This window comes from Festucalex cinctus, chromosome 16 (genome assembly GCF_051991245.1).
Source record: "Festucalex cinctus isolate MCC-2025b chromosome 16, RoL_Fcin_1.0, whole genome shotgun sequence".
NCBI lineage: Eukaryota > Metazoa > Chordata > Actinopteri > Syngnathiformes > Syngnathidae > Festucalex > Festucalex cinctus.
The window spans coordinates 3,465,006-3,486,571 of record NC_135426.1 but is presented as its reverse complement, the minus strand read 5'-3'; the positions used below and the strand labels follow the sequence as shown (position 1 = coordinate 3,486,571).

The window sequence follows — 21,566 nt, the reverse complement described above, 5'->3', positions numbered from 1 at the left end:
TGTTTAGACTGTTTAAAAGGTCCATACAAAACCAGAAAATACTTGAAAAATCAACATTTTAATATATTTTAATTGAGTTAATTAGGTTAGCCTGAAGGGCTCTAGTACGTGATGTGCAGCAGACTTATTATGCACAATTACAAACACAAACTCATCATTTTTGTGACTCAATCTGTGCTGCTATTGTACCACTTTTTCAGTGATGAAAGTAAGCCACATTGGACGACTTGGGATAAACTGCATGTTGTTTACAATGTACAAAAATTACATCAAAGCAATTAGCTAATGCTAGCTTACCTGCCTGTAAAATGTCTCTCCAGTTGGGGGAAGAAAAAAAAACAAAAAAAACTTCAATTAAAAAAGGCCTCCTTATAACTCAAACAACATTGAGGGTTTTATTTTACCAATTTGCTGCTTGGAGCTCTTCTACTGCATTGGAGGATGGTCGGAAGTCGGATATGTCAGTGTAACTGCCTCTCCCCTTCCTTTTTGTGGGTAATAGTACTTCAATTATTTTGTGTAAATTATTACTTTCTTATATAATTAATTACTTTCCGCCGGAAGCTGCCGACCGAGTGAACCTTTACAGTGGCGCGCACAAGTGTCGTCATTGACTGCTTTTTATGAATGGATGCGGAGGCAAGCAAATCTGCACCGTTTGAATTTTCAACCTCGCGGTGTTTTAGCGTCCTCTGTCAGCTGAGCGAGGTACGAGTGATTTATTGTTGTTGTTGAAGTTGTGAATTGTATAGTAAATGATGCTAGTATGACCGGGTTTATTTTTGTCGTTTAGAGGCTTAATCGCACGCACTTCGTCCTGACTTTCCACATCCGTGTTTAGCAGAACGAGGTATGTGAAATTTTATTTTTGTATGAACTTAAGTGGATTCATGTGCTAAATAAAATTATAACATGATTGTATTTTATGTCGTGGCAAACTGGATTTCACTGCCTGTGTATTATTTCGATTGATTGTTATTTATTTTCTGATTTGTTATCTATTGTGTCTGATTGTTTAGTTTCACGGTGCCAAAAAAAGAGATGTTTTGCACCAGTCGAATTCGTCTGCGATTACTTGTGAACCAGGGGCAACTACAGTGAAACTCGATTGCTCCAGCGCCGCTCCACACAGCTGCAAGCGATCACGCAATCACCTGCTGCGCTCTCGCCGGTGCCAGCGTTCAGCGTTCAGGATTACAGCGGAAAGCGGACGTCAAAGTTCTTCGATACAAGCGACAATGAGAGACTTTGGAGCGGAGGTTCAACACACAAGTACATGCATGCAAAATAGGTTGTGAATTAACGGACATTTATTTATTTGATTGATGCGTGCTTTCATCGCTGTATGCTGATGGTGAAATATTTGGGGTCTTTCGTTTCGAGTGAGAAGAAGGAAAAAAAAAAAAGGAAAAATCCAACAAGTGTGCAAGTTAGTACTGTCTTAATGACTTAAAGGGGAGAACTCCTGATTGCTATTTGTTTTGTGTTTATGGCATTTGGTTTGGTGTGTCAAAGTGTAAATGTTTAATGTGAGTGACAGTATTTTGATAAGTTTAAATTTTAGGGTTACTCATTCACTTTGATCAGACTTTGTGATCAAGCATAAAACAACCAAACTTTAAATATAAACCAGATAATTCACAATAAGAATGCCATCAGTTGTAAACGATGATGTAAGTGCCCCAGAAACAAGACCAGTTAGGGTCCAGCTCGTGTGAAAGAACTCTAACAGAAAAAGGCAAAGAGCTGCATGAGCAACAAGTTAAGAAGAATGAAAAGGCGTTCATAAGGGCATATGAGTTATGAAAAGGGCTGCAAAGGAAGCAAGGTCAAAATTTAGATGTGTTGCTCATATGAGGAATTAAATGATGCTAAAGGACTCATTCAGTCTTCTCATACTGCAGTCTCTGAGTGTTATGAGTCAATTCTGCGCAGCGGCGTTTCGTCCACCGAAATTATTAAGAAGATGGACGCTTGTTATCTTGACTATGGATGTGCTTGACCTCGTTAAGAAGCGACTAGACAACATCGATGAATCATTCCATGAGAGACTTGAAAATGAGAAAGTGAGGCTCCTGTTGAATAAGCAGACTATAGTTCAGTCTTTGGTCAAATGGAAACTGAAACAGTGTCAGAGGCACCGCCAGGATTGGGTGATGACTTTAGCACCACTTCAAGGTACTCAAGTAAGCGTGTGGACGCAGAAGCGGACCTCGCTGCTAAAGCTACAGGAAGCAAAATCCCTGCAAGCAGTTCAGGCTCAACAAGCCAAACTTGACCAATTGAAAAGTGAATGGAAACAAAGAGAAACACAGACATTGGCCGAATTGAAGCAAAGGGAGGCCGAAGTGAAATTAAAGTTGGAAAAGGAAGCAATCAAATTACAGTAGCTGCGAGTGGACAATGAAGTTAGAGTGGCGGAGGCTCGGGTTAAGGTTTATAAAAGATTTGAGTCGGTGAGTGGCGAGAATGTAATTGAAAATAAGCATATGGACACTGATAATAAAAGTTTATTAAACCCTCAAGCCGCCCCATCTCAACCTAACCCTGTCAAGCTCCAAGAGGAATCAAGTCTTGCTCAAGTAATTGCAAGTTCACTTGCCTGTAGTCGTCTTCCAGTTCCAGAACCAGCGGTTTTCACTGGCGACCCATTAAAGTATACAGATTGGAAGATATCCTTTATGGCTCTTGTTGGAGAGAAGCCCCTGCCAATTAGTGAAAAGATGCTCTATCTCAAAGGCTATCTGGCTGGGAAAGCACGTAAAGCTGTTGAAGGATTCTTTTATCGCAATTCAGAAGACGCATACAGGGGGGTTTGGGCGACGCTTCAGGATCGTTCATGGTCCAGAGAGCCTTTAGAGACAGACTCGCAAAATGGCCTAGAATAGCTGCCAATGATCCAACTGCAATTAGAGATTTTGCAGATTTTCTTCAAGGATGTATGGAGGCTATACCTCATGTTAAAGGCTTGGCAATTTTAAATGATTGTGAAGAAAGCCATAAACTCCTCAAAAAGTTGCCTGATTGGTTGGTGCGTCGATGGAGTCGCAAAGTGGTAGAAGAACTGGACGCATCTGGAGATTACCCAAGTTTTGCTTGTCTCACAAATTTTATGTTAAAGGAGGCTCGAATATCATGCACTCCCATTGCCTCACCGATGTTAATGCATTTTAAGGCCATCGATGAGAGGATCCCAAAGAGAGTCAAGTCATTTAAAACCAGTGTTGGCCCAAAGAAATTTACTGCTGCAACAGGGAACACAAGGTCAAAGCCACGTTGCTTAGTTTGTAAAAATGAGACACATGGTGTTGTAAAATGTCCAGTCTTTAATGATAAGACAATGGAAGAGAAAACAGCTTTTATTTTTGAAAATCACCTGTGCTTTGGATGTCTAAGAAAGGGACATGTAACTAAAGACTGCAAAACGCGCCATTCCTGCAGCAAGTGTAACCGACATGTCTGCATATAGAAAAGGAATCAAGGCAACAGGAAACTGTGAATGTCTCAGGAGAAAGTGCAAACAAAGGAGAACGTGCAAACGAAGAAGTACATAAAGTTATGTCTCATGTGTTAACAAGGAATTCTTCTGGCACATCGAGCATAGTGCCAGTGTTTGTCTCAGTTGCTTCACAACCCCAGAAAGAAATACTTACATATGCTTTACTTGACACCCAAAGTGACTCGTCTTTTATTTTGGGAGATTTGGCCTCTGAACTCAATGTTGATTCTAAACCATTGCAGTTGAATTTAAGTACTATGACTTCTGTTGATATTGTTGAAGCAAGTAAGCTTACTTGCAATTTAAAAGTACGTGGTTATGATTCTAACACACTAGTCCAGATTGATCAAGTCTACTCTCGAGAATTTATTCCCGTAGACAAGTCTCATATCCCCACCAGAGAAACTGCCTGTCAGTGGCCACACCTGAAAGCTTTAGCTAATAAAATAAGACTACTTCAAGATTGTGACGTGGGGTTATTGATTGGCTATGACTGCCCATCAGCGTTAGCACCCCTAGAGGTAGTTACTGGAATTACTAATGAACCTTTTGCTCAACTAACTGTTCTGGGATGGAGTATCATTGGGTCAGTAAATCCCCACTGGACAGAAAAGACAATCAGAGCTATGTTCATGTCACAGTAAAGGAAATACCCACACCATCAACAACTGCTGTGCTTAAAGTCCTGGAGTTAGACTTTAATGAGAGAAGCTACGAGGACAAGTACGTTTCCTAAAATGATGTTCGCTTCATCCAACTTCTGAGTGGAAAAATAATACAAAGATCAGATGGACACTACGAGATGCCGCTTCCTTTCAAAGACACTCTACCACCAAACCTCCCAGACAACAAGAGGCTAGCTACTGTCAGACTGCAGCACCTGAAGAAAAAAATAAAGGCAGATAAACAGTATCATAAACGTTACACAGCCTTCATGACAGACATTATTGGCAATGGTGATGCAGAACTAGCCACTGTCGCATCTGAGAATGAGATTGTTTGGTACTTTCCACATATGGTGTGTACCACCCGAAGAAGCCTACTAAGTTGAGAGTAGTGTTTGATTGTTCAGCTAAGTTCCTCGGCATCTCATTGAATGATACACTCCTCACCGGCCCTGATATGACCAACTCATTGGTGGGAGTGCTTTGTCGCTTCAGGAAGGAAACAGTGGCCATAATTTGTGACATCCAAAAGATGTTCCATCAATGTTTTGTCAGTACAGAGATGCACAATTATTTGAAATTCCTATGGTGGGAAAATGGACATCTAGATACAGAGCCCAAAGTGTACAGGATGGCCGTTCATTTGTTTGGGGCCGCTTGTTCTCCCGGTTGTGCAAATTTTGGTCTTAAATATATAGCACAACAATACCGATCTGACTACTCCAAGGCTGCGGCCTTTGTTGAAAGAAGCTTTTATGTTGATGATGGGCTGACTAGTGTTTCCCCGGTTCAAGAAGCTAAAGAGCTCATTACAGAAGCGCAAAATCTATGTAAACTTGCAGGTCTGCGCCTGCACAAGTTTAACTCTAATTGCGTCGATGCTCTTTCCCATCTGGAGCCCTCAGAAAGCGTTGATACCACTGAGCCTCTTGATTTTAAACTGAACACAACATCACAAGGACATGTGCTTGGTATCCAGTGGTCAGTCGAAGATGACGGCTTTAGCTTCAATACCAGCACAAAAGAGCAAACTCCCACTTGCAGAAGCATATTATCTGTAATCTCCTCCCTGTTTGACCGACTCGGGTTTGTAGCCCCATTTATTTTGAGGGGGAAAGTTATTCTTCAAGAGTTGTGCCGTAGAACCATCGGCTGGCATGACCATATTCCTGAGAATTTGAGCACACGGTGGGAGGAATGGAAAAATGGTCTGCAAGCTTTGAAGACAATCTCAGTCCCTATATGTTATCATCCACTAGATTTTGATAATATTGTAAGAGTAGAACTACATCATTTTAGTGACGCGAGTAGTGTTGGCTATGGTGCTTGTTCTTACATCAGGTGCAAAAATGACAATGACCAAGTGCACTGTAGTTTAGTGATAGCTAAATCACGAGTTGCTCCTTCAGAGATTACTAGCATTCCGCGATTAGAACTCTCAGCTGCAATCACTTCAGCAAATATTAGTGTAATGTTAAAATCAGAACTTGAAATGCGCATTGATGAAGAATACTTATGGACCGACTCCCAGGTAGTCCTCGCATATATCAATAATGATGTGCGTAGGTTTCACGTTTTTGTTGCAAATCGTGTCCAGTTGATCAGATAAATTTCTGACCCTGGACAGTGGCATTATGTTGACACAACACAAAATCCTGCTGATTATGCTTCTAGAGGGCTCAGTGCATCAGATCTCACGTCAACAAGCTGGTTATCTGGCTCAAAGTTTTTATGGAAACCAGAGATTCAACTCGTACCAAGCAGCCCAATTGAATTACTAGTTGGAGGTCCTGAAGTTAAAGCTGTTGAGGTGCTCACCATCCATGCAACCCAGCAAAATAACATTCTTAGCCGTTTCACAAGATTCTCTAGTTGGCCAGTACTTCTTAAGGTGATTGTGAGAATAAAGAGACTAAAATCGAAAACCCAAAATGCCAGTCATGTGACAGTTGAAGAAAGAAAGCAAGCTGCTAATGTCAGTCTTCTACAACAGGATGATTTCTTCCAAGAGCTAGAGAAGCTGAAGGTGGGAGAAAACCTTCCCAGTTCAAGTCCACTTTTTCCATTGGATCCCATATTGGACCAGGGACTCCTGCGCGTTGGAGGTAGGTTGACAAAATCTAGTCATAATCAAAATATCAAACATCCAATTTTTCTACCTAAGGGTAATCACATAACAAATCTGATAATGTTACATTATCATTCGAAAATTTGCCACCAGGGGAGAAGCCAAACATTAATGGAACTAAGAACAAATGGATTTTTGGGTGATTGGCGGAAGTAAGAAGGTGGCAAAGTTAATAAACAAATGTGTGCAATGTCGAAAACTAAGACGCCCAACGGAAGAACAACACATAGCGGAGCTTCCAAAAGAACGTGTGGAAATCTCAGAGCCCTTTGTGTGTTGTGAAATGGATTGCTTTGGTCCATTTATTACAAAGCAAGGTCGTAAGGGGCACAAAAGATATGGACTATTATTCACCTGTCTCTCGTCACGTGCAGTCCATATCGAACTGCTCGAAGATTTGTCTACGGATTCATTTATTAATGCCTTAAGATGTTTTATCAGTTTGAGAGGAGCTGTGAGTAGGCTCTACTGTGACCAAGGCACAAACTTTGTCGGAGCAAAAGACAAACTTAAAGAGGCTCTCAAGCAATGTGACATAAACACTCTGGAAGTATTCCTAGCTGATAAACAATGTGAGTTTGTGTTCAACGCTCCATCTGCCAGTCACGCCGGAGGCGTTTGGGAACGCCAGATTCGAACCGTCCGCAATGTTCTCAATGCCACAATTGCTCAATGTTCCGGGAGATTAGACGATGCTGCTCTCAGGACACTGTTTTATGAGGCAATGTTCATAATCAATGGTCGACCATTAAGTGTTGACATGATCAATGATCCAAAGTCACCAGAAACCTCTTACTCCGAACCATCGCATACTTATGAAATCAAAGGTCGCCTTACCACCTCCTGGCATGTTTGTAAAAGAGGACTTGTATGCAAGAAAAAGGTAGCGCCGTGTTCAATATCTCGCGGGACAATTCTGGAGTAGGTGGAAAAGAGAATATCTGAACATTTCCACAAGACAAAAATGGCATGTACCACGTCGTAACGTAAAGGTTGATGACATAGTTATTATCCAAGAAGAGATGCTTCCTAGAAGCAGATGGCAACTAGGCAGAGTTGTGGAAGCACCAAAGGAAGACGATGGTTTAGTGCGCAGGGTAAAAATTCAAAAAGACCGAAATGCACCAGAGCAGCAAGGTTTGCCATGTAAATCCCTGGTTAGTGAGCGGCCTATCCAAAAACTTGTTGTTCTACTTTAAAGTGACTGATTGGTTGATCTGCAGTGTTAATTAATTATATAAGAAAGTAATAATTTACACAAAATAATTGAAGTACTATTACCCACAAAAAGGAAGGGGATAGGCAGTTACACTCCCACCAAATCATGTATAACAATCAAACAAAAACATGATTTCACTTCACAATTGAGCAGTAACAAACTTCACAATTAACAATTGACATTAATTTCCGCCAGAAGCTGCCGACCGAGTGAACCTTTATAGTGGCGCGCACAAGTGTCGTCATTGACTGCTTTTTATGAATGGATGCGGAGGCACGCAAATCCGTTTGAATTTTCAACCTCGCGGTGTTTTAGCGTCCTCTGTCAGCTGAGCGAGGTACGAGTGATTTATTGTTGTTGTTGAAGTTGTGAATTGTATAGTAAATGATGTTAATATGAGCGGGTTTATTTTTGTCGTTTAGAGATTTAATCGCACGCACTTCGTCCTGACTTTCCACATCCGTGTTTAGCACCCTTGGTTAGCAGAACGAGGTATGTGCATTTTATTTTTGTATAAACTTAAGTGGATTCATGTGCTAAGTAAAATTATAACATGATTGTATTTTATGTCCTGGCAAACTGGATTTCACTGCATGTGGATTATTTGGATTGTTTTTTATTTTCTGATTTGTTAATCATTTTGTCTGATTGTTTGTTTAGTTTCACGGTGCCAATAAAGGAGATGTTTTGCACCAGTCGAGTTCATATGCGATTACTTGTGAACCAGGGGCAGCTCCAGTCAGAGTTGTTTTTTCCCAGTTCCGACATGAAAGCGTTCGAAGCGAAAGTAAACAACCAAAATGACGGATAGTGGTCAATTGTTTATTATTTTTGGTCATTTTGACCTCCAGCAAACTTACCTTCTCGCAATTTTGCTTCATTTATTGTTTCTGTCGTATTTCATAAGCATTCCTTACAGTTGAGTAATTGACCGCATAATTTCATGTCGGGTCAAGTTATGTCGAATATTTATGAATGAAGAAAGCTATCTAGTTTTATAGTCGAGTAAATTGTGTTTTACCATTCACAGTCTATGGTTGCCATTGTAGAGTGACATCACTTGTAGTCCGTAGGTGAAGTCAGAGTTCTTTTTCACCGCCGACTTCATAGATGGAATTTCCGAGTTCAAAGTGGCGTTCCCTTACACACTTCCTGGTTTGAACTCTTTTCTAGTTTATTTGTTTTTCTTTTCTTTTAAACTTGGCAACAATCAAACATTTTTAAATGCATATCAACAATAACTGCCAAGGGAACAGTAGTTCACAAAGAAAAATTCCAAAGAATCAAACATAGAATGATTCCGCCCATCCTCGAATGCAACATTTTTTTTTTATTATATATATATATATATATATATATATATATATATATATATATATATCACTCATTCACGCACTCACACAAGCTCACTTCATGTAAGCCACATGGGGTCTCCCAGGGCGGGAGCGGAGGAGAGAACCCGCGCCAACCGGTACTGACGGTTCCACTCCTCCACCTGGAGCCCCTCCTTGCCTGTGACGTGTATCGCAAAGTCTCAGTGTAGTGACGTCATTTTCCTGCCGTCTTCCTATTGGTTGGCGATGATTTTGGAGTAACGGTTCGAATATACTAGTGTATCTAATGTTTTGGCTAATGTGGTGCCGTTCAAATTTTGGATGTATCAAATATTTTGGCCATTTTGGACACTACGAAACACATATTGTTTAAAAACAAAATCCTCTAATACCTTGACTTGTTGTGGTTGCTGTACTTAACATTTTGGCCATTTCAAAGTTAAATTTTTTTTTTCTATATGTACTTGATATTGGGTATTGCATAAAAAAAAAAAAAACATAAAATAAAAACACAGGATCCTTGGTTTCTTAATAAAGTGTATTCTATATTACAAATAGTATTTTGTTCTGGACTGCAAAATAGGAATGCATTATATTTACATACACAGGTATACAATTAATTATAACAAAGTTAGAGAAGCTCACCTTCTATCTCCCCGGGCTGTTTTGATCTCTTGATAAGATACTCTTCTTTCAAATATGGTCTAGTAAAAGTCTGTTTGTGTAACATCTGCTATAATACTGAGCTAGGAGGACTGTACTGTACCGTACTGTACTGTATAGTTCCTACAAAACGTTTCAAGGTGGAAACTTTATCTGTGTTGTGGCGCTTATGCACACATGGCTGGTCGGTGCTTCGACACAGTGTTTATTTATCTTCGCTACATGAAGGACACGGCTAATTTACAAGTCTACTCACTGAGTCCACCTTTTCCATCTCCATGTCTTTGATATGTTTTAACAGCCAGCGTGACCAGCGTTACACCCGGCGAGCGGCTTGTGGCTGCAGAACGTGAGCGACCGGTGTCGTCGGGCTGCCAGATTGTATCGGGGTCGCCTGCAGATGACGTCGCGCTACAGGATCGTCCGGAAATTGTCCGTTTACAATTGTTCAAAATAACATTTATGGACTAAAATTGTAAAAACGGCAATAAACTTAAAAATATAAAAGCATGATACCTTAAGAGTGAAGAAAAAAAAATAGATTGAAGCGCCTTCTCACTTGCCTGTGACGTCAGTACAGCTGTGCTAACGAAGTTAGCGTCGGTTTGGTTCACTGAATGTAAATAAGATGGAAACTTAGCATTGATTTGTATTATTATGTTGTGAATGTTAAATGCAAAGTTTAAATTAAAAAAAGCTTCGGTTTGGTTCACATTCACAAAGCTAAATGTTTCAAATTTAATCTATGCTTTTAAGTATTTTTGGTTGATAGTAATCATTACATAGTCTCTTAAATTTGTAAATAATAAGAAAGGTCAAAAGATTTTGAAAATGTCTAGTTTAATTGAAGTCTGTGATTTTTGTCCTTTCTTTTATTTCAGGGTTATAAAAATTTGTCATTTCATTTTTGATGCAAAATTGAACTGGATTCTCCAAGTGATTTTATATGTTTTTTGTCCTTTGTGTTGTATTGACAAGATTTGTGAAATAATTGTTCATTTGTATTTTGTAAGAAAAAAAAAAAAAAGTTTCTTTTTTACCTGTTCACAAATCAATCACAATTTAAAAAAAAAAAAAAAAGTCTTAATGATAATAGGAACACATGGACAATCTAAACTGACAATATTTGTCACATTTGAGACAATTATTTTGTGTATTTATCATTTAATCTATTTTATGATTTATGTATTTTGCGTTTATATTTTTAGGTTTATTTACGTTTTTACAATCTCAGTCCGTACATTTTGTTATTTAAATGACATCTTGAATATTTTCTTTCCAATGTTTGACATCAACTGGATCATTTCCAGCCAATCCTGGAGCGGGACGTGTTCGTTAGGCGACCCTGATACCATCTGGCAGCCCGATCACATCTTACACCGACACCGGAAACAGGAGCAGTCCATTCGCAGCTCCATTTTCCATCCAAAATCGGTAAACATGCAAGGGGGCGGTCCACAGTGGTGCCTTGAGATATGAGAATAGTTTTTTTTTTCTTCTTCTTCTTCTCCGAGATGCAAGGCATTGCTTGGATGATTTTTGCTTTAACATGAGGGCAAAACCTTCACATGTGAGCAATGTATGGCGGCAGTGCAGCTCATTCAAAAAACAAGCAGCAGTTTAGCAGATTAGTCAACAAATCTTAAAAAAAAAAAAGAGGCATCAAGCTGTTTATTACCAATCCGAAATGATGTTAACCATATAGCCTTTAAGCTAGCATATTACACATTTTTGGTTGTATTTTTATTTTGGAACAAATTAATGGCATTTCCATTCATTCCATTGGTGAATGATTATTTGAGAAGATTTGGAGTCAATTATACATCTATTAGGGCTGTACGATATTGGAAAATCATGCAATATTCGATATAGTTGATGACTATAGCAATATAGGTTATATTGCGATATTTAACATGTTGACTAAAGAAATGACATTTTTATTATCTAATGAAAGAACTGCCACTTTTTCATGCAGCAAAATAAGCAAAAAATAAAAATAAGCAGACTCAATATATTCTCAGTTAATTAATTGTAATTACGAGAGGTGCACCGATCACAATTGTCACTGATCTTTTAAAAAGTCTGACCTGCCGATCCCGATTTTTTATTTTTTTTTCATTACAAGCATATACCTTCAGGGTTCCAATCTTGTTTTAGTGGAAAACATTATCGGCGAAATAATACAAATGGCTTGTTTTAACTGCACATGAAGTAGTTCTCTCAAATCAAAAATAAAAATCCCATTAGTCATCTCAGCAGAAGAGGACATCGGCTGACTTTTTCACACCTTCAAGGAGGGAGATGAGATTGGTGGAAAAGATTGGTTTATTTTTTTAGAAATCGGCCAATCGCCAATCTCCCAAAATTAAGGAAATCGGGTAAATCGGCCAGCCGATTGAGCGGTGCACCCCTAGTAACTACCCTCTCAATAATGTTCGACTATTGGATGTCAGTGCACATTTTTGTTAGCGCCTGACTGGTCAAATTTAGATACAAGCATAAAATTTCACATGAAACTTCTTGCATGTCTTTGCATGGGCCAATATCGCGATATGGATATTTTTTCGATATACGTATTGTGCAGCCCAAACGTGTATCTCAAGACACCACCATACACGAATGCTCATATTCTGCAGCGTCAACTGGATAAAGGTTCCACCTTAAACTTCAATATCCGTTTTTCCCCTCTCTCCAGTCTTTCAAGCAAAACAAAAGTTTAAACAAACACATCCACATCATCATCATCATCGCAAGGCGTAGTTCTTATTTTTCTTTTTTTTTTTTTTTTTGTTTCTCCTTAAATAGGTTTTTCTTAAATGGTTTTTAACATGCGCTTAAAAAGCCAATAAAAGTGAAAGCGAGGGCGGGGCAGGCCGGCCTTCGCACATTCACATCACCACATGGGGCACGTTGTCAAGGCAAAAGAAAGGGCGGAGCTTCACAGGATAACAAGAGGCGGGCCTCGCGCTCGTCCGACGAGTCGTCAGTCAGTTCATCGGCGCTCTCCGTTGATCGACAGCGGGCGCCTCGGCGGCTACAACTAACGGCCGGCGTCCACCTTTTGAAGGCTTGTGCAAAACAGGAAAGAACCATGTGGAAAAGCCAGCAGCCACGGAGCAAATCCACAAACTGAGGTCAGAAAAGTAGCACACAGGTTCCAGTCACAATTTTTTTTTTTTTTTTTTTTTTAAAGTCCATTTAGTGGTTGTCCTTTTTTTTTTTTTTTTTTTTTAGTTGTAGGCTATTTTGTTGTTGTTATTGTTGTCCTCTGTGGCACTTGACAAATACATCTTTTTTTGTGTGTTTGAAAATGTCAAGCTCCTTTGGTTTTTAGGCTGACCAACTTTGTATGTCCCGGGACATTGTCGATTGGTGTGTGCGTGAGACACCAGTTGTCATCTTTGTGTGCTTCTTACAGAGGAGCCCACTTGGGCTTTCGTCCAGGAGGAAGTTTTTAGCCGGATGGAAGCGTGGAAGCTAATGCTAGCAAATGTGTGCTAATGTTGGGGGGGGGCGTAGGGGGGGGCTCCGTCGGTGCCCTCCCAAGCCCTTCACCTCAGTCTTAAATGCAAATCCAGCTACAAGGGAGAGAAAACCAAACCAAACGTTTGCATTGATCCCAGTCAAAGATCGATGGAACCGCCGTCCTCCCAGTTTTAAAAGAATTATATACCAGTCAGTACATTCTTAAAGGCAACGCAAAAATGTATTTTTTTTTCTTCTTCTTCTTCTTCTGTGACTGTATGCAGCAGTGGATGAGGGACGAAAACAATTGAAATCGAGGAAGCAGGAATGGAAACAAACAAAAAAAAAAACCGAAACAGGTTTTCGCTCAGGCACGGCTCGGTGGCAGACAAGAGTGGGTGTGGGCGGTGGGTGGGAGGGCGGTCGGAAGGATTCCGGGTGGTGATGTCGCTTCTCTTTTTGTTCCCAGTTGCACCCTGGGAAATGCGGTCCTCAGCTCTCCAGCGTCATGAAGGCCACCACCTGCTCCAGCTTGAAGGCCAGCCTCTGCTTCCGGGCCGCGTCATCCTGTTCCAGTGCGCACACAATCTGACACAAACACACATACAAAAAAAAAAGAAAAAAGAATGAGTCGTCATAAGTTATCATACTGTACATTTTCTATAATGAAGACTTGCTTCTGTTTGCAATGAAGAATGCTTTGCTCTGCTTCACATTCACATGTGCTAGTTATATGTTATGACTCAAGAAGCAGAACATCTAACGCAGCAGAATGGTTAGAGCCAGTCTGCTGAGGGAGCCTGTTTTCTGTTAAGAAATGATTGCAAACATGACCACACGTACTCAGCAATCTTCCACTCACATGCACACACATAGAAAAACAAGTACACTGTGTTCCAACTACATTTGCATTATTAGGGTTGGAACACCTATGGAACTAGGGGAGTGGAAACCAAGTAAAAGAAGAGGGTGAGGAAGGGGATTTTTTCAGAGAGTGCAGGAGTGAATTGTATCAGTCAGTTCCTCTCCTCTCTCCTCACGAGCCCTGAACTGAGTGTCTTCTCTCCTTTTTGTGTCGCGTTTAATAGATGTCAAACAGGTAAACCTGAGATCATAATTTGATGTTTAGTTTGAAATTGAATGTCAACTTTGACGCGTTGCTTACCTCCTCCGTGTATTTGCCCACGTAAGAGTAGATCTCGCTGAGAGAGCTCATGCTGTTGAACTCGCTCATATGCATGCGCGACTGTTCGGCCAAGTAGGCGTTCATGTCCTGGTCACTGATGGCCGGCATCTTGCTGATGTCTGAGTAGTACCTGCAAACACGCACGCACACACACACAACATGGAGGGTTTCAACCTTGAACAACTGCGGCACACGTTCGTTCACACTTGGTTGGCATCGTCAGCAGCAGCAGCATCTGTGTTGCATCCATCAGCAATGTTAATTAAAGCCGCTTATTTGCATATTTAAATCCCGCAGCTCCATCCAAGTGGAGGACAAGCGTGCTGATTTTTTTTTTAAATTATTTTTTTGGCTGGGCATGTATAGGGCGTGTGTGCGGCAGGGAGAAAGGCTGTACGGATTGATGTCGTCAGCTGGCTGTTGCTCATGACCTTTACATCTTTGTATTTGCATACTGAAGTGTGTGTGTGCATTGGAACATATTTAAAGTAGATATGATGGGCTGTACATGCATAATGGCATACTACTGTATACACTACAACATTTCGTAAAATACAACAAATCACTGACTTTGTAGGCCTACTATACATGTCATACTACACATGGAATAGTACTATAGCTCAACTCAGAATATATACGGTACAGTATACATGTACAGTATACATGTACAGTAATGTGAACAATAACATGAAGCAGCATTACGTGATTGTGGAGTCATTCCCCATGCAGAAACACTGTAAAGACTCCATTATAGGACGGCATGATGTTTGGTATGATGTTTGTACACTACATGTACAGTGAGAGAGGATGTGAAACAATAATAAGTAGAGAATGCAATTGTGAAAAAAATTGAGTGTGAAGGCTGCGAGGCTGAATTAAAAAAAAATGGAGAATGGTTTGGAATGATATTGAATGACATGCAATAGTTAGCATCGAATTCTTGTAGAACTTGAGGCACTTCTGGGTCACTTCCTGGTCAATTTGATGCTGCCTTCATGTGGTATTGTAATGACGGCAAATAGCACATGTCGAGTCGAAAAATGCACGTCGAATTTTCTACTAGAGAACTGGGAATTTATTTTGATACCCGAGTTTCCTAGTTAAGTGAACTTTTCAAGTTTCAACATGGCGGAGAGCGCACAAGGATTTGTTAATGGCAAGAAATATGAACACTTATAAGGGCGTAAACGTCCGCTAGCACAGCAGGCTGTTTTAGATTTGACACAGATACGTAGCATACCCAATTTTGCTATAACAACAAAATCACATGAACAGAACTCGGTCGTAATTCGGAGTTTCCGAGTGGTAACGTCCATCTTTCCCATAGCACGTGAAGGCAGGGTGAGTCACTTCCTGATCAATCTGAGTCACTTCCTGTTCAATTTTGGGACACTTTATGGGTTACTTCCTGTTCAATTTCGACAAAATAATTATCTTTTTGTCCATTCACGCTTAAAACAATAAACATGAATTACAGGTAGAACATTGGACTGCTTTACAATACTACTTTCTTTCGTATTTGTTTAACTTCAAAACAAAAAGAAAAATTGGCTGATGTTTTTTATTCAGACATTATATATATTAAGACACCATGAAATGAAAGGATAACTAAAAAAAAAAGAGAAAGAAAAATAATTAATAATAAATAAAGTTTTGTGCCCATAAAAATAATTTTCAACATTAAGTGCACCTTTGGGATCACAGTAAGAATATGTTCTATGTATATATATATATATATATATATATATATATATATATATATATATATATATATATATATATATATATATATATATATATATATATATATATATAAGATAATTTAAAAAAAGAAAAAAGACAAGCCTCATTTGAGAACCAGTGAGGTCGTAACACACCATTTGTTTTGAAGCAACAATCCTATTTCCTGTTTAACATATTGAACAACTGATATATTGCGGCAATAAACGTTCCAAAGCTGCATGGCCATTTTTTATTTATTTTTTTTAATATGAAAGCATTTTACGGCAGCGATCCCCATTTAATTCAAACAAAGGGCTGTAAAATGTCTGCTTGGCAAAAGTGCTGACCGGTACGCCGGCACACTTGTCAACAAACGACTTTAATGGGTGCCTTATCATTTTGCAACCCACCTCACGTTTGGCATCCAGAAATGAACTCATTTACTTCCAAAAATGTATAAATACGTTATATTTTAAATGTCTTAAGTGTGCCAAAGACGTAGTTGTACGTTTTATGCTAGAGCATACAGAAGGCTTTGATGCAGCCTCTCAACTGCAAAGAACGGTTGAAGAAATGGTAGTTACTACACCAACGGCCAGCAAGTGGCAGCAGAGTATAAGAGCTCAACCAGGGCCATGTTGAAAAAAAGCTCTTTTTGTCAGTCTTTTCACCAGGAATGTGAATATTGATGAAACTTAGCTATATTCCAATGCTAATTGCTGTAAAACGGAGACTCGAATCTTTCTTTTGGTAGGTTCCATGTCTTGATAGTAATAGAAGACAATATTGTGTGGTCCTTGCAAAATGAGTCCAAATCCAGGAAAACAGTCGTGAATGAAGGGGATTGCTTCAGTGAAAATGGCAGCCAGTCAATGAGTCAACGACACAAACATCCCGCGGCGACTTGAAACCTACACGTCGAGTTATCGTCTGACTCACTGACTACTTTCTCTCAAATTCCCAACCCATTCAACTAGTAGACCCTGTGGCGTGGAGTCTGATGAATCAGCATCCTCACACCTGCGCGCACGTACCCGTATATCAGTTTCCTGGCGGGTTGCAGTAACACAACTACACATGGTGACAAACGAGGGCACTGCTGAGCCTTAAGCCTCGCTGAGGCACATACGCTGCCGCCGCTGCTGCTTCCAAAAGCTGCCGGCGCATGAATAACGTGCGCGGCGACGCATCTTTTATTCACCAGCCTTTCCCGGCGCCCTCAGACAAGTAAATGGAATACAAGTCGCATTTTGGACAAATGACGAATGGATATTCGAGGGATGGAACGATATACAAACATCACCACATGATATTTTCCTTCTTTATTTATTTATTTATTTATTTATATATATATATATATATATATATATATATATTTATTTATTTATTTATTTATTCACTCGCCTACTTCTTGTTATTCATTTACTGATGTCAAATATATTTACTTGTATACAAAAAAAACCCTGTATACTCACTTAAAATGTTTGCTTTTTTCTTGTTTTTCTTATCTTATTTCTTTACTGCAACAGATTTCTTTTTTTCATATACAACAATCCTTCTTTTATAAATATAAATTAACTTGAGTTGAGATATTATCACGATATGAGAGCCACAATATGATAATTATCACAATATTGTGGGGAGGATAGCGATACAAAAAAAGTCACAATATTGTAAAAAAACAAAAACAAAAAACAATATTGTGCTTTTGTACAATACAGCAATGAAAAATATAAAATATTATAAATATTATATATAAAAATTAGGGATGTCAGGCAATTAAAAGTTTTAAGTGTAATTAATTGCATGACTTCCATAGTTACTAAACTTACGATTACTTACAAATTTTATATCTTGTAAATGTACAATAAAATGTACAATAAACTGTTTTTGTTTTCACTCGCATTAACGTAAAAGTGGAAAAAAGGTTACACTAATATAAATATGGCTGCATCTTTTAGTCATTGATACAGTAATTTCACAAGAATCCACAAAATTGAGTTCAAATTAAAAAGATTTGTGATATTGATTTGTGTTGGTCATTTTTATGCCATTAGATGGCATCATTGCATTTGTAAGACTTTGGTGACAGATCAGTGCATTTTTCTTTTTGTATTAACAGCCATCTAATCTTTAACATGAAGTAACTTGTGAAATTCTGCACAATTTTTAAATTGTAAAATGCAATTTGACCCTGGTATCCACAAATATATGCATCATAAATTTATTACTGCTAAATTTAGCTAAATTTAATTACCCCAGTACAGGCTTTCCATGTAAAGGGCGTTCATTAATCCTGTGTTAAATCATTTTGTGGCATGAAAGAAACTTTAAATTAACTCAAAATTAATGCACTAATTTGACGCTCTTAATAAAAATATATAAATATAATATAAATATTGAGGCACTTACTTTCTATATACTTTCTTTCTTATATCACGTATCCCCTTCATCTGACCATTAGCGTGGATTTAAAACATAAAAGGGCCAAAACATCTCTTGTGAAAATTAAACTGCACTAAAAAACTAGCCACCAGAGGGTGCTAGAACTGCACAAATGGAAACCACCCTGACTTATTATTTTAACAGATGTGCTGCCTTTAATATCGTGCACATGACAATGATGAGAAATTGTGGGAGATTTAATATCGCAATATCTCGATATTGCCATATCATCCCTAGTATAGCCACCAGAGGGTGCTAGAGCTGCACAAAGGGAAATCAACCTGACTTTTTTTTTTTCTTTTTTTTTTAATAGATGTGCTGCTTTTAATATTGTGACATGACAACGACGATATATTGTGGGAGATTTCATATTGCGATATTGCCGGTATCGATTCGTTACATCCCCTGTATAGCCACCAGAGAGTGCTAGAACTGCACAAATGGAAATCAACCTGACTTTTTTTTTTTTTCTAACAGATGTGCTTCTTTTAATATCGTGCACCTGACAATGACGATATATTGTTGGAGATTTAATATCGCGATTACACACAATTTGATTTGATTTGATTTGATTGATTTGATTTATTTGTTCGTTTTTCCTTTCGGACAGCATTGTGACAAACATTTCATCATACAATTTCAACATATAATAACCAAAAAGAAAAAGGGCCGGCAGGAAGTATAAAGGTTATAATTTCCCGCCCCCATACTATACTAGGACGCAGAAAATCAAACAAATATAGTTCAAAGTCAGCAGAGATGATAAAATTTCACTCAGTTCGTGTCCATGAAGGTAGTTATCCAGTTGATTACATTCGGAGTCTTTTGATTCAGGCAAATGGATTATTAAAAGTTCAATCAGTTCATCTTCACCAGTGATTTGATCGCATGTAGTTCATGAAGTTGCGTCCTTCTCAATCAGTCAGGAAGCAAAATATATATTAATATATTAATATATATTATATTAATATTGAGGCACTTACTTTCTATATACTTTCTTTCTTATATCACGTATCCCCTTCATCTGAGCATTAGCGTGGATTTAAATTCAATATATGTTCGTCTCTGTGTGCCCTGCGATTGGCTGGCAACCAGTCCAGGGTGTCCCCCGCCTACTGCCCAGAGCCAGCTGAGATAGGCACCAGCACCCCCCGCGACCCCTGTGAGGAATAAGCGGCCAAGAAAATGGATGGATGGATGGATGGATATTAATATATATATTAATATATATTAAAATATTGACGGTATTGTTACATCACTAGTATAGCCACCAGAGGGTGCTAGAACTGCACAAATGGAAATCAAGCTGACTTTTTTTTTTTTTTTTGTAACAGATGTGCTGCTTGTAATATCGTGCACCTGATGATATATTGTGTGAGATTTAATATCGCGATATCACGATATTGCCGCTGTCGTTACATCCTTAGTATAACCACCACTATATCTTACTAGGAATGTGCTGCTTTTAATATCGTGCACATGACAACGCCAATATATTGTGTGAAATTTAATATCGCAATCGGTATCGTTACATCCCTAGTATGTTCTATGTCTCTCACAAACACACAATCCAAAAGTTTCATGCTGCAAGGTTGTCACATCCATCCCCACTAATCATCCCAAATGGGTTTTGGCAGCTCGTATCGGATAAACAATGGGAAAGGGAGTCCCGCAGGGTCGCTCACCTCTCCACCCAGCTCTTGTAGCTGGGGATGTCCTTGGCATAGAGCAGCTTGTTGGACGGCGAGTCCTTCCCAAGGCGGTGCTCCGAGGTGGAGCAGGAGTCCATGAAGGTCTGGGCCACCACAGACAGGCAGGCGTCGGTGATGCTGCTCTTGTGGATGTCAAACACGAACTGAGGGTTCTTGATCACGTTCACCCAGAAACGCAGAGGTAGGCTGAGGAACAGAAAAAAATAAAAAATAATGAATGAGGTCTCATTTCCCTTTAGGACAGGACAGCTATACGCTAATATCGCGCTTGCACGGGCAGTTGCCATGTTTCATTCTTGTTCTATATTCATAGGTATAAAATACTTAAACGGGCACTGACCATGGGGGACTGCATAATCACGTCATCCGTATTGACTCTTTGTCTGTCTGCTATTTTGTGCCTGTCCTCAATAACAAAAGACAAATAATAGACGTTTCCTCACAAGGCTTGTTCCTCGCAAAATGACTCAATATTGGGCAAGGTTAATGGCGTTCACGAATACTAACGAAAAAACTAAAATTCTAAAACAATTTCGGTAATAAAATATAATAAAACGAAAATGTTTTTAAAAAAACGAAAACTAACTGAAATTACATTTTATTTGGGATAGATGGATTATCGGCCAGGCCGATTATCGGCGCCGATATTTGGCATTTTGACAAATATCGTATCGGCCGTTTTGAAAAATGTGATGGCCGATAACGGATCCATTTAAAACTGTATTGACCTCAGGAAACGATTTATTTCGATTTTCAGTGAACTTTATAAAAGATGCTGCTGACCTTAGGAATTGGCCTTTTGTTTTTGTTTGAACGTAAAACAAAGATACCGGAAATTTTCACATTTTAGTTATTAGTTAGTTTGAAATTATGGGGAAAAAAATATTTATAGTAGAAAACTATATGGAGCTATAATATTTACTTGGGTTATCGATCTCCTTGACTAGTAATAATTGGTATCGGTATTGGCCCTGAGATAACCATATCGGTCTATCTCTACATTTTATGTTTACACAACTAACGAAAACTAACTATAATTACAGCAAAAAAATGTCCTTATTTTTAGTCTGTAATTGCTCCCATGCTGTTTTTTTTAAATATGGCGCACAAGTAATATACATTTTTCAAAAACTAAAACTAATACTGAAACTAACGACAGCTAAGCATTTATTAATTAACTCAAACTAGTAAAAACTAACAGAACCACCCTGAAAACTAATTAAGACTAAATTAAAAAAACCAAAACTCAACTACTTGGACCACAACATCTTCACAATCGTGTGCAAAAACTCTGATCGAGGAAATGCAATCACGGAAGTTAAAAAAACAGACCAGAAAGTCCATCCCCGCCCACAAAAGCTATTAAGATGGACAATCTAGTACAAAGAGGATTTTGGACCACAGGAAGTCAAAGTCTGCATTATGACTTGAACATTAATCGAAGCAAAGAATCGAGAGAGATTAGGTGCGGCGGGGGATCAGAGGGATATTTAGGCTGCCGCTAAGCCGCCCCAGCTGCCTCCTTCTT

The 21,566-nt window shown here is 38.9% G+C and overlaps 1 protein-coding gene and 1 long non-coding RNA gene across 5 annotated transcripts in view; one reads left to right on the top strand and one right to left on the bottom strand.

Annotated features, from left to right (window-relative positions):
- Nucleotides 1–624: 624 nt before the first annotated feature.
- Nucleotides 625–10,346, top strand: LOC144003522 (uncharacterized). 4 transcript variants are annotated; one of them, XR_013279009.1, is made up of 6 exons: nt 625–708; nt 794–850; nt 1,020–1,272; nt 6,158–6,269; nt 7,934–8,003; nt 9,810–10,346. It is a non-coding gene; the product is annotated as an uncharacterized LOC144003522 (long non-coding RNA). The 4 variants fall into 4 exon arrangements; XR_013279010.1 differs by having other exon boundaries at nt 1,020–1,291; XR_013279011.1 differs by lacking the exon at nt 7,934–8,003.
- Nucleotides 9,370–21,566, bottom strand: part of plxna4 (plexin A4) — a 279,377-nt gene continuing 267,180 nt past the window's right edge. Inside the window, exons 30-32 of the mRNA XM_077499885.1 lie at nt 20,012–20,224; nt 14,139–14,289; nt 9,370–13,561 (exon numbers count right to left, since the gene is read on the bottom strand). Of these exons, the coding sequence (XP_077356011.1) occupies nt 13,466–13,561; nt 14,139–14,289; nt 20,012–20,224 (460 nt within the window). The 3' untranslated portion in view covers nt 9,370–13,465. The remainder of the gene's footprint in view (nt 13,562–14,138; nt 14,290–20,011; nt 20,225–21,566) is intronic.